Below are 21,111 nucleotides of genomic sequence, written 5' to 3'. Positions count from 1 at the left end.
GATTAAGTCAGCAAGGTCAAATAAAGTAAGATATTACAATATGAGCACAGGAGGAGGGTGTCAGTGACAAAGAGAAGGAGGTGTGGTTACCTGCATAAACATGATTTGAAGATCATGTGAATTCCTACAATCACCTTGAGCAAACTTCCTGCACATAACTACTTTAGCTCATTTCCATAGCACTGGATTTGCAGAAAGTGGCTTTCCAGTAAGCTGTTTGCAAATCTTACCAAAAGCCCTCAGTTTGAGTTTAAAAAGTATACTCAAGTTAAGAAAGCAACACCATCTTCTAGCACCTAAAATTGCTCTGTAAAGGTGGAAACAGACGTGGCCAAAATTAAACAGAAAGGTTAAATTAATTGATTGTTTAATGCCATTTCTATTCTTGGATATATTTAAAGAAAACACAAGCAACATTCTGCTTAAGAAGTGTATGTACAATGTGTACATTGCCCATATTTGAGTTTTGAGGCAGTCATCTAATTCTTTCAGAGACTCCAGATGTGAATTGTCAGCTTATTTGTAACATGAATGCATTAAACATTTACAAGCAAGCTTCAGCTTTACTTGGTTTTACACTCCATGTGACTTCCTGAAGAGATAGGAAACAGGAAGTTGGGGCAGGAAAAAAAGGTCACTGATTTTATGTTTCAATGAGGGTAACAGGGTTTCAGGTGCAGCAGATTAGCATTGTTGTTTGCTGGTGGAAAAGAGGGGAAAAGAGAGGGAAGAGAAATTCTTTACCAGTTCAATATTGTTAGGTTGTTCTTTCATACTAGAAAAATGAAACAGTATGCACACAATAGTAGCAAAAGGCTAAAGCAGACTACTGCTGTGATGTGAACTACAGATCAAGACACTTTTTAAGTCACTGCTTTGCAACTTAAAAGTTTTCTCCATATATTACATAGGGTGAGATTGAGCTTCAGTTTATTACTCAGTCTCAAATGCACAGCATTTGGCAACCCCTGCATGTTTGTGAAAGAGGCCTAAAGCAGAAGGTGAAGATCTGCTTTGGACTTACTAGCATTCTGAGTCTCAAACAAGCTAGAAACCAAGTCAGCTATTGTGAAATGACAGCAATATGGTTTCACGCAGGATCATGTTCTGCAAACAACAGTGTTTAGGTATTTCCACTCGAATTAATACACCAAATCAACAAAATCTAATTTAGTGGTGCATATTTCAATTAATTTGACCATTTACAAGGATGAAATTATCATCTTTGTTCCAGTGGCACAATGTCAGAACATGCTGTCTAGAGTGGGAGTTAAGAAAATACCTGGTATGTAATTGCTCTGTGGTTCAATCCCAGCTGGAAAGTTAGTGTTCTCAGGAATGGAATGGGTATAGTCATCCAGAGGTGGCAGCTCCGTTAGGATCTCAGTGTGCCGCGGCACGAGCACGGGAGGCAAGACTGGAAAGGCAAAATTCAAAAATCACTGGTAATCAAAATACACAATTTTGTGAGCTAAAATGAAAAAAATAAATCTAAAACATCTAAGAGTTTCTTCAGACATTTTGAAATCGTCTGAAACCCAGCACTGCTAGTACTACATTTGCACAGCTAGTTATTGGAAGAGATGGGATTCCTGAGATGCCTTAAATAAGACTATTCCACATTAGTAAAGGTGAATCTACTTTTTTGTCCTACCCAGTCTGAATTGCACCTGGCCAGCTGGAAACTGGTAGCAGTCCTGAAAGTGTTTATAAACACATTTGTAAAGATTTTTCAGTAATTTTACTATTAAAAACTTTCAAGGATACAATACCAAAAAGAATCTTGTACCTCTATCAAGAGGACATCACCTTTCTCTTGTTTTTCATTTAAAACATTACGCTGAATAAGCACAAAGAGATGCTGACACAGGAAGTCAGAAGCAGTGCTCCTACCTGGCGTCTCCACTCTCTGGTAGTGGTAAGGGTTTACACATACTTCATCCTTTTTAAGATTAAAAGCATATTCACAGTTTTCAATTGCCTTAAGTTCATGGTGGCTGTGAAGGTCTGGCCAGCGCCACAGGCGGCAGTAAATGACATGTGGCAATCCCTTGCGGTGAGACACCTGCAGACGGCCATCGAGAGATCTGCAGGGAAAGATGTGGAGAAGCATTTACAGACTGCCTCGACCACTCCAGCAACAGCGTACACACATGGGTAGCTCATTCTCAGAATTCAGTGCGCTGACTCTGCTAGTGACATCTATACGCCAATTAAAAGGCTTCAAATGCAATGAAAGTGATCGTATCAAGCAATGTCAACTCATGTTTGAGCTGCTCAAATTATTGCCAGTGAATTTAGAGTTCATTAAAAGCCACTTACACACAACCAAGTATTTAGAATGATTGCTTCATATATATATATATATATATATATTTATTTTTTTTAATGCAAAAGACAGTTGTTAAAAAATAAAATCACACACTTAATGGCCCCTTCCACTGCTAAAGGCACCTCAAGGCTTTGCTGTGGCATGGATGCTTTATGGTTTTAAGCATAAGAACTCCCACAGGACTGCAAATAAGCCTATAAGCAGTCAGCTGCCCAAGTGATCCACATGGCAGTATAACTGCAATGCAAAACACATGAATGCACATCTTGTAAGGGCTGTACAGTTTATCTTCTTCACTTCATCTGCCTTGCTACCAGCTGAAAACGTTTTGCTAGTTTTAAGACAGACTGCATATGCTTACACAAATGCAGATGTTTATGATTGTTATGGGATGGGAGACAAACCTCAATACACAAAGCAAGTAATGTGACATGAAAAAATAAAGACCCTGTTTAGAATTTGCCCACCATTAAGTACTGAAGAATTTACAAACAATTCTTTAGTAGCTCGTATCTGAGCCAATTAGCAAGATTTAACTGAAAGCTTGTGGCATACAAAGCAGTTTAAACACTTTGTAAGATTAGGTCTGAAGAATTAAGTTTTCCAATTTTGTTAATATAAATACCAAATCACATTAGAGCTTGCATTTAACAAGTCTTCCCATTCTTTCAATAGCACTGGCATGAAAAAGGAGTAATAGTAAAATTAAGAGTTTCATTGGTCAAAACATCAGCTGTGAACACACTGATTTCTACACTGGCAAGGAAATATTTTGAAATGCTGTACCATGAGAGGCCTAGAAATCATTTTAGTCTATTTTATAGCTAAAGCATCCCATTACAGACCCTCCAAAGCCAATCCCTCCCACAAGATTTTTATGATGCGAGAGAGGGCAGAATATTCACCTGGTTTGTTCAGAGAAGCTGTAAAGGCCTGCTGTATCCCACTGATCTATCGTGTTTGGTGTACTCAGTCCCCAAATTTCAGAGCAAGTGCTGTGCATAAATTGAAAACAAAAACAAAAAATTGATATGAATATGGAACATGGTTATTCAAAACACCATGATGTCAAACATGGAAAAATGTACAGAATACTTCCTTTCACATAGAAGATAGAGCACTGTTAGACTGGCATTTAAACTGACATCTCATGCTATATTTTCTATATGAAGGAGGCTATCAAAATGGAACAAGTGATTCAAGGTAAATGATAAATGTTTTTAAAGGTGAACAAGTTCTCAGGTTTTAAGTAATTGATACAGTTGCAATGTTCCTTAAAACAGGCAAAACTTCCTCAGCCTAGTTCTTTACAAAATTCAGTTTTAAAAGGTAGTTTCCAAATTGGGTTTTTTTGTTTTTGTTTGTTTGTAAACATAAACTGCCCTAAGACTTCAAACAAAGGCCATGTGTATCCAAAACTGAACATCACAATCTAAAGTTCAAGTGTCACTACTTAAGAATTAATCTCATTTTCCATGCACACACTAATTTGTTGTTATTCTGAAAAACAGAAATTCAAACTCTGAAGAACATATTATAGCTGATATTTAGCGGTTTTCTGTACTCTCCTTGATTAAACAGCTAAACATTCTTTCACACAGTATACAAAACAGAATGTTTTACAGTGTACTACCTTAAGATTCAACTGCCACATAACTTTAATTGCTAAATCAAGCAGGAGAAAAGGAAAGACAAGCCATTACCAAACTGGTTCAAGGAGCAGATCACAATGGGAAAGATAAAGGAACACCCAGTCACAGACACAAATTAAAGCAGAGGCAAATTTAAACAGAGCAAGAAAATAGCACAGGATTGTAAACACGGAGCAGACTTTCAAAGGATAAATGAAGCTCAGTTCTATAACATACTTGCTCAGTGACCACTGAAAACAGACACTTTATTTTATATAAGTAACATACAACTAAACCTCACACCTCAGAAAATGAAGAATATTTGTTTCACAAGCAACTTGAATCTCCGCTTCCTAATTATGCAGCCTGAAGTTGGTTGGCTGCTATATTACCTTTAAAATTAACAGCCTCTGAAAAGTTGCAACAGGAAGAATCCAAGGTCACCAAACTTCTGATTTTAAATGTAAGTGTTGTGACTGAAATTTACATTACCAAGTTTAGCCGATATACTCAAGTTCGGATTGAGTGCTTAAGAAAAGAAATGTGAGAATGGTGTTTTTATTTCTTTTCATTACACAAGGAAAACTCATTGGTGTTACAAAACAAAAGAGCAGACAGCACTTCATTGGACTTGAAACCACTTTCAGGGCTGATAACCACCTCAATTCCACAGTGACTTTTAATAAAACCTAAGTGTTGGCAACTGGTGAAGGCAATGAATGGGTCTTGCTTCCTTCTTGCCTCTACTACACACCTAATTTCTAATGCCATCCCAGTGAGGCTGAAATATGCATGCCAGTGAGAAGCAACCCAAATCAATAACCTGGCTATCTAACCAGGGAACAAACATGGCTGAAAATACATGTTTTGAGTTACTTTTCAGTCAGATCACTTCTCTTCACTGTAGTTACATGAGCACTACAAAGAAGGAGAGTGTAACTGCGGGTGGTAACAGACTGCTTTTATCACAAATAAATACATTAAATACAATAAGGCCTTTTGATATATTACTGGTTATAGGTACAAGTGAAATATTGTACTAGATGAGTCTGCCTAGTAGAGAGCAGCAGAGAGCCAGAGATGAAGGCCCATTCTCTGGCACAGATCCAGCTCTTCAGAAAAACCAACCATCCTAAACAAGTCCAGGTCGGACTCAAGCAGCATCACAGCTCTCCCGAAGTGGGCAAAGAGGGATCCTGCCCATGGCTGCATCAGCAGGGCCTGCAGCCTCTCTTGTCCACATTCCTAAGATGCAGTCAGAACCCTGGGCTGCCAGAAGCTTTGCAAGGATTGCCCTGAAGGGACATGGACACCAGGGAGCATCTCTGCACTGTAACTGTGTCCTTAAATATGCACCACTACTGCTGCTAAGACAGATCATCTTTACAGGCAATTAGAAGAACAATCAGCAGACACAAAGCCTGCTGCATATTAATTGACACAGTGAGCTCTGACAGCTCACTACCTTTGAGCAATGGATCCTTCATATAAAGCAGTGCTCCAAAACTGTGGAGCTGTCACACAGATTACACGTTCCCAAAATTGTGGGGTACATCACTGGTGTAAGCATGACATGCCATGCATTTGGTTCACAAGGCTTTTAATACAGCACATGCAAAAGTAAAATTTCATAGCCTTTACAAAACAAGATGAACAGGAACAGTATTTTATATTGCTAACCTCTTCTCCCTATTAATATTTAAAGCTGACAGCATATTCCACAACGTACAGAAAGACAAACAGTATCCTGAAGCAGACTGTGTGACAGAGCCACAGCTTGGAATGAAGCTCAAAACACCATGGAGGGAGGACAGGCCAAGAGGCACAGAAAAGTGATCAGTCAGAGCAGCAAAACTGCTCCAAAGTCATCAGTTTACATGACATGCTATCCTCTGGGATGCATATCTGCTTAGAGCTGGGATTAGTATTAGTGTTTTATTGTTTCATCTACACCAGGACTATACTTAAACTCCAGAAATGCACAAGCAAACACAGAAGAAAGACCCTGCAGGAAATTGTTCCATATGATCAATGAAGTCAGCCCAACAAAGCTTTTACTGTTTGCTGGAAGAAACATCTAAAGAAATAAAGAGGTTTCTCTACTTCCTGCTGACATAAAAGATCCATTGCCTACAAGGTGCAAGACCGTCCCCTCACCACGTAACCCAGGCAATAAATCAAGACTCTTAAAATTCACACACACACACACCAGATCAAAACCAAATTCCTCACAACCCTAAAAACCATACTTCAATACACAGTACTTCCATGAAAGGCCACAGTATGTTCATTCATACACAAGCCATTGCCTGACAGAGGGCAGGCATGTCTACTCATCCCTGAAACGTGGTGCTGGAAAGGTGACTGAATTCTGAAAAATGTTTTAACCACCAGTAAAACCATCCAAAAGTGAGACAGGAGGTACAGATTTTTAATAGTGCAGAATTACTGCCTCAAAATTAACTGGAATCACTCACTCCTAAATCTACCTTTCAGAAGCGTCCAAAATCTTGTGTGATGCAAAAGAGTCCTTTCCATGCATTAGTCCACAAAGGTTTCAGGAGAATCAAGTACTAACATCTGTACTCATAAGTCAAGCCTTGTCTGGAAATATTCCCAGGCCCTGGAACATGATCATGTGTGCTAGAAAGCAGCTAGGACATTCCCCAGCACCAAGCTGTGCCAATTATTGTTCTCCCACACAATTCCCAGGTCTGTGAGTCGCACACCATGGGCACCCAGTCACACTGGACAATTCAGACGCAGCTCCCCTGCTCTGCTAGCTAAGTGGTGAAGAGAATGGACCAGGCAGTCCTGAGCCAGTTGGACAGTGCTTGGGAATGTTCCCAGGCACGTTTAATTTATGAGGAGGGGGGCAGCCAAGATGTATCACCATTTCACCTTCAGTAAGCACTCAAGCTGAAGCCTGGAAGCACAGGCTTTGTATTTTACCAAACAAGGGAGTTTGGTTTTGAACTCACTGTATCACTGGTAAGCCATCATTGTTTTCAAAATATAATTTGGCTTCTGTGCCACTGTACCTAAATGTTTCCTGTGCAGACAGTGTTTAAATATACTCCAAAACACAAATTCAAAGCTAATGTACTTCCTCTCTCCTGGACACCTGCATTCCAAAGAGCATTTTCACTGCTGTTCTTAAAACAATTTGTTGACAGAAACAAGTGAACATTTGGTCAACAATACAAAAGCTAGTTTTTTATCTTTTCAACACTTTTCAAAAGTAGCTCCCAATAGCGAATCACCATGTTCTGTGGCCTTTAGCACTCCCTGCTTGAACAGAAGATTGTTACTTTTGCAGTTCCCACAAGTAAGTGAATGTATTATAAGGGACTTCAGGAATATAAAGCACTAATTTGGCTCAGATTCCCAGGTGATGTGGAGGTCTAACAAGAGAAAATTACTTCCTAGAGAAAGGAGAAATGCTGAAAAAATATTTGCAAGGAATAAGAACTGCTCTTTGAGACCCGTTACTTTTAGGGAAACCAAATCTAGCAGGTATGTGGTTAAGCTGCTGCACACTAAGCCTGGGACAACTGGGGTATGGGACTCTTTAGGACTGACGTGGTAAAGAAAGGATCAGACAAGTTTATATATGGTGGAATCAAAGCTGCTTCTGACAGAATCTTTCCCTGAATGGAAAGGGCTGAAAGATCTGGTGTTTCAACATGGAGTTTTATCTGCTTATAAGGAACATCATCTCATATGATACTGTGTAATTCTGGCAAGAAGAATCTTTAATGTGGCTATCAGCATGCAACAGCACACAGCATGCCTTCACTTCTTCCATTTCATCATTTCCTTAACAGGAAAGTCTGAGTTCCAAAAAACCTGTACTCTGGGCAAGAAATTACCTACACAGCAATGAGCTGCAGCAAGGCTTCACAATTGCCACACAAAATGCCAAAACTGACTGTGTTTATTCAGGAAGACAGAAAACACTGACATACACAAATAAAATGTGGACACAGGACAGCCCCAAGTATTGAAGATAATCTACAAGTATTTGCACTGGCTTATCTACACAGCAGAGATGATGTTCCCAGTCATTATTCCACTATCTTAGTGGAATAACAGTTAACTATAAGTCTTCTACAAAAACTGGACTATCAAGTCCTGGTACAAATACAAATAAATTATTGATCTGCCCACAACAAATGAACATAGAAAACAGTTTGTGCTACCCTCATGAGTAAGCAATAAAATTGTTTAATGCAGTGTATCTCAATCAGAGGCATAATGTCCCTATCAAAATCCATAATAACAAAAAAACCTACATCAATGAAATGGTTTAAAGAAATGCACGGTACTGATCTTCATGAGTCCAAAAATACACACAGACCTCATATCAACTGGAACACACTGCCCGAAACCAAGTTCTTGTATTTGATATGTTTAGGTGGTAAAGCACAGGAGAACACTCACTGAACAGGACAAGATGACCCGTGACAGCACAATCTCATCTCAGTGAATACAGAGACTTGCAGCAGCAGTAATTGTAACTAGAAACATCAGCACTTGGAGATGTACATAGACAGACCAATCCACAATCCCCTCACTCATGTCCAGATGCCAGCTATTAAAGCCTACTGGTACTCAGCATAGGCTGCTTAATTAGGATCAGTTTCTCAACGCAGTTTAAAGCCAGATGTAGTGATTTGCAGATCCAAGCAAGTATGTGCAAGCATTGACCAGATATTCATGGCCACAGCACCAACCAGCTCATGTCTACACATAGCACTGCACATCCTCCAAGACATCCCTGCACCTTCTCCAAGAGTACTTGTAAAGCAGGAGATACAAACAGGGATAAAGGTGATAGATCTTGTCAATAATACCCATTTTTACAAGGATCTTGTTTATTTGAGGCTATAGCTGAAAAACCTGAAGACAGCAGAATTTTAATCAGTATCCTGTGTGTGAATAGTTTTGGTGTGCACCAAAACTATCACACACAGTGCTTGGGCTGACCTAGGTATATTACAAGTTGTTGCTACTATAAATTTATTACCAATTTTTACTGAGAAACAGAAAGAACAAGTAACTATTCTACCACTGTTTACAGTGTTGGCAAAAGGTGTGTGCTGAAGGTACTTCTTGTACTAAATTAAGTGCTTGCAACAAGTACGACATCAGATGGAAGTAGACAGAACCACTTGAAAGTATTTACATATGAAGTACCAGAAACTCTATAAAGAATTTATTAAATATTGTCACAATTCATATATAACTGTAGTTACACATTTTTTCTTCAAAGTCTTGCAAGGTGGAACAGCTCTGAAGGAGCTAAAAGGTGCTGAGTTCAGTCAGTAGCCTCCTCTTTACCTGAAGTGGTAGCACTAGAAGTATGACAAATAAAACCTGAAATGCAAATAGCACTGTGCTAGTCAAAGCCCACATTATACAGACAACATTATAGAAATGGTCTTGGACATTTAATTTGCTTATTTGTGAAGCATTACACTGAGCCCCTAATATCTTTCCTGAATCTTTCACATCTTTCAGAATCTGCAGCCACCAACACGTCTGCCAAGTTCATGTTCAAGGCAACCTTCTCCACTTCCCTTTCTCCTGCATCTTACAATCATGAGCCTATCTACCACTGAATCTAATTTGTCTGCCTCTACATTTTCTGATGCACTTGTAGTGCTGGAGCTGTGGCTGAAATGAAAAATAATTTCAGCAATCTGTGACAGTACTCCATTTATCTTTTTTTAAAATGGGAGATGAGAATCAAAGTTTTCCAATTCTAGAATTCTCATGCAAAGTCTGCCCTACAGAAGTGAGCCTGATGTTGGTTTCACTGTTCTTTCTCAAAGACTAAACAAGAAAAAATACAACAACAACAAAGATGATCAGATTTTTCAGTTGAATTTGAGAAGTTACTTATACAAGCACCAGGCACCTTTATAGTAGCCTAATATTTACTAGGCTTACAACTTTGACTGTTACGTTGCCAAGTAGGCAGAAAAGAGGCAAAAAATTTGCTTCAAGAGCTACATCAAGCTATCCAAATTGGAGTTAGAGCAGTAAGAAATAGCCATCAGACTTACAGAATCCTATTTTCTCATAACAAAAGGGCAATGCCAGTGCTTTAGCATTGCTCATGCTGCCTCTGTAAAATTTACCTGAGAAAACAACTTGAAGTCTGCAAACTCCAGATCTGTACCTTGTATACAAGATATGTACCTTTGTTTTTAAAGAAATAAATCAATCTTGCTACATAATGTCTTAGATCCAATTCTTCAGAGCAATGTAGTGAGCAGGAAACCAAGGCAGGAACCACAACACTGACTTGGCCTCCTGTTTGTCACTGGTGTGGCTACACTGAAGCTGCACTCTTGTGAATACACTTTCCATTACACTCCACTTACTCTACCTTTGAGAAAAGGACCAGTGAATTGATGTATGGAAGAAGAGAATCCTTCCTTTCATATTAGTTACCTTCTTCCTGATGCTGAAGATTCAAGAACAGCTGAGGAGCTATACCAAGCCTTTGGACCTAGGTCAGAAATGGTCTCAAAGTCTCCAGTAATAGGAAAGACTGAATTGAAAGGCTTAGGTGCAACAGAGATTAAACTAAGTCAGCATTTTAAAAAGTTCACTGGCTAACATACGTACATGTGTACATGAGTATTGTACTCAGCACAGACAGCTCCTACCAAAGCTGCCTGATCATGGTTTCCTTAATTCTGGGTTTCAAATGAAAGTAAGTGTAGCTGCTTTTATATTCTGATTTGATAGTCCTTTCTGTATACTGACAATTAGCATTTTTCCCTATTACAGCCTGAAATGCCTACAAACCAGAGAAGCAATGCTAACTATATTACCTGACTTTCCAAGTAGCACCTCAGCTAGCTGCATCACCAAGTGCCTGAACAAACACACTCTAAAATGCAGTCTGGTTGACCTCAATGCCTCAGCTGCTGAAATGCATGCTGCTTATGTTTCTTCCCCCATGCTGGGGTTGACAGGGGAAAGGTTACTTGCACTATGCTGACTTAGGAAAGACTAAAACAACCTGCAATAAGGACATGAATGCTAAGTTCCTTTCATGACATATCTACCATACTCCTCCTTCGAATTATTTTGCACCCTGGCAGAACTGATCAATGTTTTCACTTGCATCTCCAGCACCCCATGTTACAGTGACATAATGTCATCTGCTCACTTAAGTGTACAGAACCAGGCACACACATTCATCACATGGAATGACTCAGAGCTACAGCAGCTCATTCCTGCCTGTCAATGACATCAAGTTACAGAGGTCCTGATCTCATTATCTTGCAACAGAAAATATAAAGATTCAGTAATTCAGTATGAAATAATGATTTCTCTTCCAATCACCTGCTAGAGATGACCTAATAAGTTAACAAACGCCAAATAAAATCCACAGGTATTAATTCTTTTTGAAAATTATCTACACCAGTCTGTGGATGCTCTTCAGAGGAGCTGGACAAAGGTTCTTCCATGGAGACAATTCTGTGATAGAAGCTGGGGCAGAAAAGCAGACCCCTAGAAAAGGAGTTCTGTTAAAGTGCTGTACTAGTAACCACAGTAAATTAATATCTACATGTATTTACACATAACTACAGGTGGATAGTTCAGGTTGTTATAGGTGGTTTGCCACCAGAATCTCCCATTCTTCAAAGGGGAATCAGAGCCTGGCAAGTCTAGGAAGAGGATACCAAGTAATGTCTTACAAAGCCCAGGACTGAATCTTCTTGCAGAACTGAAAGTACAGATTTCTCCCTCAGCACAAACTCAGCAAAACAAGAATAAAAGTGTGAGCTGGGCACCTACATCTACAACTAGGAGTGCTTCCTCTAGTGTCTCTAACCCCTTAGATTTACTTATTTAAGCAACTGGCGTCATATAGTTACTAAAAAAAAAAAATAAATTTAAAGTTTCTTTTCCTTCTTCCCTAGAACCCAAAAGCAGACCTTTATGCTTCAAGCAGAAGATACATATTACTTGCTGAAAACTGTCACACTACCTTCTCTCTCTCCCTCCCCCCACCCCACAGGCACGTTCAAGACACACTACATGTAGCCAAGAAAGATACATTTATATATGTGCATATTTAGTGGAATATAAATCAGGAACCATTACACAACCTCTCATCTTTCAGAATGCTTTTACGAATAAAGTTTACATAGAACTTTATAAAGTATATTCAAAACCATTACATCAAATAGAAAATGCAGCATCTGAACCGAGGAAAATGACTTAATAACCTTCCTTATAAATAGATGTATGCTAAAAAAATTAACACATCAAAATAGCCAGAAAAGCAGGAGGCACAGGATGCAATTAACCTCTCTAACACTGTGGGAAAAGAAAAAAAAAAGTCATTGAATAACTCCCATTTACTTCAGATTAAAACTTCAAGGATGTCCACAGGGGACATGAAAAGTGGAACGTGATGTACAAAAGATACAGTTAGAGCCCAGCATTTGAGCTGCCCGGCGCTCGTTCTGGGGCCAGTAGCTCGTTTTCTCTAGTTCTGCTGAGTGCCAGGCCAACAAGTGATCCTGATGAACTGTATATGCTTCTGTTGCCTTTTCTAAAGCAACACTTCTTCCTGGTCACATGTGCAACAAACTGCCTGCATAGGCAAAAATACAGATATAAGGCTCTTCAAAGCACTTTATTATCCTCCCTTCTCCCATATCCTGACATGCTAGCCCAGTGCTGTCAGACAGAATAAAGCTGTCAACAACAATCAGTGCTACCTTTATTTTTCTCTCAATGCTAGGAGATCCTGGAAGGATAGCACCTCAAAGTTCAAGAGCAATTTCCCCAGGATGCCATGGAAACCAAGCTGAAGTAAAATATTCCTTTATTTTCTCATTGTCCATATGGTCTGCTCAGACACAGATCTGATCAAGGAGTTTCTACTCTGCTTGAAGGCAAGTGAGGAGTAGAGCCTGAAAACTTCTAAATGACAAGGTCAGGCAACACAGAGGTGGTGTCAGGACTGAGAAATAAAAGGCATGCAGTGCATGTCAGCCTCCTTCAAGTCTCAGCAGGGAGCTGGCCACAAGTCTTATGCTCAAAGACCAGAGATGTGGAGCATCCAAAAGCAGCCCACGGAAATCATGAGCTAACAGCTTTGCTGGGAAACTGGCCCTGCAGTTCTCTACTCCCAACCAAACACCACAGCTTTCAGCAGCTCTGCATCACACAGACACTGAAGCAGTCTAACTGGAGATAAGAAGGACCTAAGCATGGAAAAACTGCCCCCAGTCACACGTTCCAAAACAGCCATCAAAACCAATCACTCCTAGATGCCCTGTATCTAGTGAAGATGACAAGTGTACAAGAGCATTCACAATGGCAGCTCTCTAAAGACTAACCAAGGGGTGGAGGGAACCCAACAACAAAAAAACCCAAAAAACCCAAAACAAAACAAAAAAAACCCCAAAAAATAAAACAAAACAAAAAAAACCCAAAAAAACTCACAAACAAACAAAAAAAAAAACGCAACAAAACCCAAAGAAAAAAAAATAAAAAACTCCACACAACACCACCAACCATAAAGAAAAACCTATTACCATGTGAACCCACAAGCACTGAGGACGTCGATGTTTACGGTTTAAGATGGCATTCTTGAAATGGTAACTTGGAATTCCTACACTGCTTTCATTTGTTACACTATTACATCCAGTAAAGGTTTTCTAACTGCTTCAGTTGCATCTTTAGAAACCTAAATTACTCTATGATAACATCAGGCAGTGGGTTAAGATGACATCCAGTGCATTTTCACAGGTTAATGCTGTATAATTGTTTACAGACCTGAAAACCAGAAATAACCAAGGACAAAGTAGCTGTATATGAAGACCTATCTATCACAATATTGGCTGATATATCCACAACAAATTGTTTTGTTAAAAGCAGACAAATCTCACAGAAGATCTTACTCCCAACAGACATTAAAAAATTACCTTTATCTCAAGTTCCCTAACCACTGTTAGTCACAGTAGGTGTGGTGAAAGCTTTCCCCACAAGCTAACAGGTACAGCTACCAAGCAAGGACCAAGTCAAGTAATTTTTCTTGAGGAATCCATCATCCTCCAGGTGGGTGAGTGGCTGATGCTACCACCTGCGTGGGCTGTTTTGCAACTGAGAGACAGCTGAGAAAACACGAGATGTTTTGATTAACCTTCTCAAACTACTGTGTATTTGGGGTAGTGAAGAGGAGAGATTAGCCCCACAAGTTACTTGTCCGCAGTTATCAAAAAGTATGTGATCTTGGTATAAAGATTACTCTTGGAACAACAATTACAGGATCTTTAAATACCTCATTTCAAACTGAACTTTCCTCTGGACAGCCCCTACAAATTACACACCCATCTCAGAAACCCAAGAAGAAAAACAGAGGTTATATGCTATGAAATGCTCAATGCAGGGAGGCCACCACAATCCCTGCTGCAGCCCAAGCCATGCACAGCTGGCACAAAACTGGTGAATCAGAGAATACACTGACCTTGATCCATACCCCAAACAACAGACCATTTTCATGAAAACATAAAAAAAATCAACTATTATATAGCTAAATTATGAGGATTTCCTATAAGGAATTTCAAGTGAAGTTGAAGTTAGAGCCTTAAACAAAACTTTCCCAAGCAACACACTGAGGCTGAGAATGAACGGTACCTGACATCACCTTTTGACAAAAAAATACGAAGTTATGTCTGACAATGCCTTCACCAATACTGACAGTGCCCATATTTCATGATGAAAAAAAAGAAAACTCACAACTAGCAAGGAAGGCATAAAAAGCCTTGAAGAGTTGCATTATTGAGATAGAATAAATAAATAAAACATTATTTTTAAAATGCACTTTGCATGTTTGCTTAGATACTCTATTACTTCATATGCTTTTCATAAGACAAAAATGAAGAATAGCCAAGGTGCCTAACTAGATAATAGCCAAGGTGCCTCTACACTCCTCAGGCCCAGAAAAGAACATGGGACCCTACAGCAGATACTGTCATCAGAAAATTGGAATATGTAGGAGGCACCTCTAGAATAAGAACCAAAGTTACTTCCTGAGCTTTGCTGACTAGAGCTTAGGCAGAAAGGATGTGTTAAGACCTTGGCCAAGTCCTGAAGTCTTTGACATCTTGCTCACAATCCGCACCCACAACATGCATCTGAAGACCGTGCCCACAAGTGCTCTTGCCTCACAACCAATTGCTTAACAGGTAAAGCACTTTCCCAGGACATCCAACAGTTCCTTTTCCTCACTCCACCTACCAGAAGGCAGCCCTGATCTACCACCACCTGCCCTCTGCTGAGGCGGCAGCTGCCCTGCTCTCTCTTTCTGTCCTATGGCAGCCAAAAAGATAGGAGTTTCAAAGGCTCAGGAATACTAACATTTAAGTTAACAAATGCATGGATTTTGCTGGAAGGAAAGCTGCTTAAATCCTTCTCAGAATGTTTGTGGTTGTTGGCCAAAACTTTGAGGGGCTCCCAGAGGATCAACAAACACATCGGCACTCAACTCCAGTAAAAATGTCTTCCCATCAGCAAAGGGAAGTACAGAATTTTCTTAATGACTGCCATTATCCAGTTTGCACTAGGTAGAGCCCTTCTGTTTTCCTCCTGTATTCATCTAACTGAGACATACAGCGGACAGCAAATTTTTGGGTACTAACTATGTTTAGACAAGACATCAATCTGCATGACAGGTACATGGGACAAACAGAACATTCAAAATTAAAACGCAAAAGAACCAAAAAAGCATTTTTGTTATTGGTTTTATGGAATTCATGGTTATGGACACATGCGAATTCCTTTCCCTGGTACGGCTGTTCCTCCCATTGCAGCAGAAAGGGATATTTATGACATAAAAGAGAGTAAAGAATTTTCAATGAGCTTGGGTGACTGGAGGCTGTGCTTCTGCAGGTTATGCAAACACTGCAAGGCTCAGAAGCCACTCCTGAAACATGTAGCTGGAGTCCATGAGATGAACATTTGAGTAGCATATTAGAGACAAGGCTTTTTCAGCCAAACACATGAGTCAAAAACCCTTTCAAATACAACTGTCTGTGCCACAAAGCTGTGAGATTCCACATCAGTTGGTATAAGCATTTCTTCATGTTCAGACCTTCAAAACTACTACACAAGTTGAAATTATTTCAAGTATCAGAGGAACTCAACTTAAAGCCTTCCACAAAACTAAGGGGAAGTAAAGACCAGTTCTCAGAGGTAACTCACTAACTGAACTAAACAGTAACTTTGAAATTCTGCATTTAAGCTAAACTGAGTATGCTTCACTTGTACCAGGCTCTTCTCTAACCAGTACTCAAGAAAAGAACAAACCAAGCACTGAAAAAGGGGCCTGTTTACCTACAATTATGAGCGAAGATTCTAAGTGAAAATTCTCAACTCCAGTTCTAAGACTCGCTTGTACATTTTGTAATGAGAAGTCACAGTTTGGAGGATCTTTTCTGCACAAACACTGAAGTCAGATTACTGTGCAGCACTTGTTCAAGGGGATTTCCCCAACCTCATTGTTCTTCTGCCAATTTTAAAGCATATGCAGCGAGATGTGAACTTACTCCAGCTCCCAATTGTTCTCTTGTATCCTGCCAGTCGGCTTCAAACAATGCAACATGACAGAAGCCAACGAAAGCTGTTCGTGATGAGACTACGGCATTGTACACAGTAAATTTTAGAAGCTCTCCACCAATCAGCAGAGCAACTGAGTCAGAGTAAGTGAAAAAAAAAAGTAGTAAACAAGACATGGGAAATTACTTTTATTAAATTAGCAGGTGTACATTACAACCGGGATTAAATCAGTAGGGAGCCTATTAACCAGCTATTTGTGTTCAAAGCTGCAGCAGTAAAGGAACTGCAGTATCTTGTTTAGCCTATAAATTCCTCCTAGCCTAACAGCCTGAGCAACATATTTGGGAAGTTTTTTCCTGTAAAATTGGGTGGGTTGTCATAAAACATTCACACTAGTAAAAGCAGCACTCAGGTGTTTTGTTACAGTACCAAGAAAACTAAAATGGCTGACTTCTACAGAAGAATACAATGAGGAGAGGAATCTTCACCACACTGAATAGCTGGCCAGCTATAAAGGCATGAATTACCAGAGCAAGACAAGGAATAGTTTAGCACAGACTGGGTAAAGACTCATTCCTTTATTGGAGAAAAAATAACAACTACTTATGAGATAATTTTGGGCTCAGTATTGACAATAAAGCACACTCAACATTTTTTTTGAGTGACTAATACATCTTCTTAATGGCAGCATGAACTGTCAAGATGCAGGTGTTACTCTTCCTAGTCAGAGCTGTCTACCAGAACCTACTGAGCAGGTAAGTAGCTAAAATAAATGTAAGTAGCCTCTGCACTAGTTGGATTCTGACAATTAACTGCATGTTAAAAAGTTTAAAAAAAAATTTAAAAAAAATCAAGCAAGCTGTAGCACTTACTTTAAAACTTATTTTTGATTCAGACTTTTCCTGCTTCTTACCATTAAAGCAATTCTAATGAAGAGCAGCATCAACTCGAACAAAGAACTTCCACAAATCCTAACCACTCACATTTTCACCCCCAAATTTGCTTTCCTATCACTGATACTCCAACAGCAAAAAGTACTTTAAGCTTATTCTCTGAACAATTAATATGCCTTATAGCAGTGAAGGTGGCATTACTACAGTCCTTAAAAAAGTATATATATCTCCATTTACAGACAGAAAAATAACAGCAAATTACAAACTTAGGTTACCTGGGAAAAGTCAGGAAATCCAAGGCCAGAATCCTCATTCCCCCAGCCTTTATCCAGAATTCCACTTAGTATATAATGTAATCCTCAAAATTCAACATTTCTTCCTTCTGACTCGAGAGACAAGCTCCTTTGAACTATGCAGCATTTTGCTATTTGCTAAGCATTTTTCACATTTGTATTTTTACACACTGACCTAGCTCAAATGACATGCCAATACTCTCTGCTTGGCACACCAACTCTAACAAATTATGTGGGTAAGTCACATGGCTTCCTGAATTGCACGAGCTTAAAACTGGCAGCCCTAAGTATCTTTGTTTAATACTCTAAGACTTCCTTTTTCAGGATGACATCATTGTAAGATGCTGTAACCTGAGCTATGCCCACACTAAAGCTCAACCTCAGCTACAGCAATTCAGTCCTCACCACCAGCCACAGCCGTGCCGCAAAACAAGTTAACAGTTATGTTTTACTATTTGTAATTAAACCTCACTCAATTACACTTGAACACAATTGCTATCCTTAATTTCAGTAAAAAGTTCATCCCATTCCACCTTCCACTGTCCCAGGCTGCTCCAAGCCCTGTCCAACCTGACCTTGGGCACTTCCAGGGATCCAGGGGCAGCTACAGTTTCTGTGGGAAATCTGTGCCAGGGCCTCCCCACCCTCACAGGGAACAATTCCTTCTCAATATCACATCAGACTCTGCCCTCTGGCAGTGGGAAGCCATTCCCTGTGTCCTGTCACTCCAGGCCCCTGTCCAAAGTCCCTCTCATTCAGTCAATTTACAGTATCTGAAGAAGCTCTAAGGTATCCCTGAAGAGAGACTATTCCAGTAGGAAGTGGTAGTAGAGGAAAACAAAGCTATTAAGAGAAAAAAATGCATTACCTTGAGCTCGTATCAATCCTGCATCCTACTCCACACATGAAACACAGCAACTTCATTAATCAAATAGAAAACTAACAAAATTTGCTTTTAGACTATAATGTGGGAATTACATTGAAAGGGTTAATACAAGAAGGAAAAACAGTATTTAACATGATAACATTACCAACATTGCCATATTAATTGCTAAACCCTAGCTGAGACATTAAGTTTCAGGGAGCCTTGAAGTAAAACCTCATGTGAATTTTTATTTCCCACTGTATGTTCATGCAGCATCTAAAGGTGTTTTTCAGCCTAGAGTTTGAACATGTCATTTTGCATAATTAGGGCAGCATCCGTTTGTCTATTACCACATCCTTTAGTCTATTACAGAGAACAATATTTAAGTCCCACCATAATTGTGGGACTGCAGAATAAGGGCAGTTTAATTATCCTGCTACACCTTTACAATGAACACATTCAAAGTATTCACAGCACCAGATATCACAAGGAAGAGCACAAGATTGTGAAGCAAATCTTGGCCAATACTCCCCAAAACCTCAGCTGTTTCTTGCCATATTTCAAAAAAATATTTCTTTGGCTTTGTTCTAAAGAACTTTTTTATTGAAATTCCAACAAGAGAGAAACAGAAGGGGGTCTGCTTCATCCTCAATAATCCTGTCATAAGAAAAGGGAGTCAGTTTATCAACAAATGATTTACAAGCATATTATTCCTGTAATCTCAGCAATAAAAATAGTACTTCAGTGAACTTTGAAGCATTGTCTTAAATATCTATACATATTTTTGAAAGCTTAAGATGTTCAGCTATAGTTTACATGCATTTTCATTTACATCCAACTGAACACATCCAGACTGAGAAATACTATGTGGTTGGAGTTTTTAAAATATTTTTCATATATTAAACTATGACTAAGAATAACTGTCCATGCCCAACTTCAATAGTGAATTATCGCTTCTCTGCTACAAACTATCAGAAAGTGCCAAGCTTTCTTTCTGGGAAAACAGGCTTTACCTCTGTCAGGATTGCAACAATATTTTAGGCTCTGCTATGCCAACCCAAGTGCCTACCACTGTCCTCTTCACTAACTTGCTCACAGCTTAGCAGCTGTTGGGAACTCTCCTAGAACAGTTCCCAGAGAAACTTTCCCTGCTCCCCAGTCTAATTGCTGAAATCACCCGTGTCCTATGGCTTTAACCTGAGGAGGAACAAAGGAGCACCTGTACTGCTCTCCTCTGAAGTAACCTATTTTGGGGAAAGACATTAAAGCCTGAAAACAATCTATTCTAGAAGCCACATCAGCTTGACAACTCTGCTCTATTAGTGATCAAAAGCATTCCTAAAACTAGGTTACTGCATGCAGCTATGTGATAACCTTCCTGACAAATATCCCCAAGAAATTAAAAAAAACATGCTAACTGCTAGAAGGTTTGTTTTTTTCAATAAAAACTTTGCTCTTTACACCTAAATTTACTTTTTTACTCAGTTATGTGAAGAAAGAGGCATCAAAAAAGTGTAATTTTAAAAGATTTGTTTTCAAACAGAAGTTCCAAGCCAGCTTCCTCATCTTTGAAAAGGGCATTTCTTTGCCCAGTGTACTCCTGCTGTTAACTCTTGTGTAGACATTGTAATCTGCATCCCTAAGTTCCACGTTCAGAGGATCAGAGTAACTGCTAAAGAGAGCCAACCTCCAGAAAATAATTTCAACATGTGCCATAAGCCATGCCTAGGTCCCTTGTATTATTCGCAGTACAGAATGAGGAAAGGGCTTCAGGGCAAGCAACCAAAGGAATAACATTTATATAACAGAGAAAGATAGTTTCTTCAAAGGATTTTAATCAAGTCAAATGGCCTTTGTTTTCATGTTTTCAACAGATTCCGCACTTTTAAGTATTGAAACATTGCAGAGTACATCAGAAATACAGCAAAGTTAAGATATACTGGATTTATTTCCTGGATACTTTAAGCAAGCCTAAAAGAAGTTGTGTCAATAGCATTATTCACTTGAGCATCAAGAGCAGTCTTTCAGGCTCAGAAGTCACATGGATATTTACTTCACAAAAAAAAGCCCTAACCAAACAGCAACCAAACCCAAAAACACTACAGCCTTCAGATGCAATCAATGCATGCCACTGTGTTTTTACATTTTTTAGGAAAGAATATCAGAAAGGTATTCTGAATGCAATGCTTAAATAACACCTTTTTTCCCCAGAACAATCTGAGTATGACCAATTCCATGGGAGCAATTAAAAAAAATCACCAGCCTTCACTATCGGATGAAGTGAAAGCCATACTTGTATGGCTTTATAATATTTGAAATATTACTACTTCCTCCTAAAAAACCCAAAGCACCATCAACGTTAATGAAGTTGATAAGTAATTCCAACCAATCACTTAATTTGTAACTGTCTGCTTCACATTCCCAACACTCCCTCACAATCATCCACATTCCCAAAACCATGGAACCCTTTCTAGGGTTTTCTCCTTGATTCTGAATGGTA

General features: G+C 39.3%; 1 protein-coding gene across 3 annotated transcripts in view; it reads right to left on the bottom strand.

The window, feature by feature from the left end:
* Nucleotides 1–21,111, bottom strand: part of SMAD2 (SMAD family member 2) — a 50,234-nt gene that overhangs the window by 13,323 nt on the left and 15,800 nt on the right. For 2 of the 3 annotated variants that reach the window (XM_064403310.1, XM_064403311.1), the window contains exons 3-5: nt 3,238–3,327; nt 1,894–2,087; nt 1,283–1,417 (exon numbers count right to left, since the gene is read on the bottom strand). In XM_064403310.1, coding sequence (XP_064259380.1) covers nt 1,283–1,417; nt 1,894–2,087; nt 3,238–3,327 — 419 coding nt within the window. The remainder of the gene's footprint in view (nt 1–1,282; nt 1,418–1,893; nt 2,088–3,237; nt 3,328–21,111) is intronic. The other variant, XM_064403312.1, reaches the window with a different exon arrangement.

The sequence above is a fragment of the Passer domesticus genome, chromosome Z, assembly GCF_036417665.1.
Source record: "Passer domesticus isolate bPasDom1 chromosome Z, bPasDom1.hap1, whole genome shotgun sequence".
In the NCBI taxonomy this organism is placed as follows: domain Eukaryota; kingdom Metazoa; phylum Chordata; class Aves; order Passeriformes; family Passeridae; genus Passer; species Passer domesticus.
This window is presented reverse-complemented; position numbering and strand designations above follow the sequence as displayed.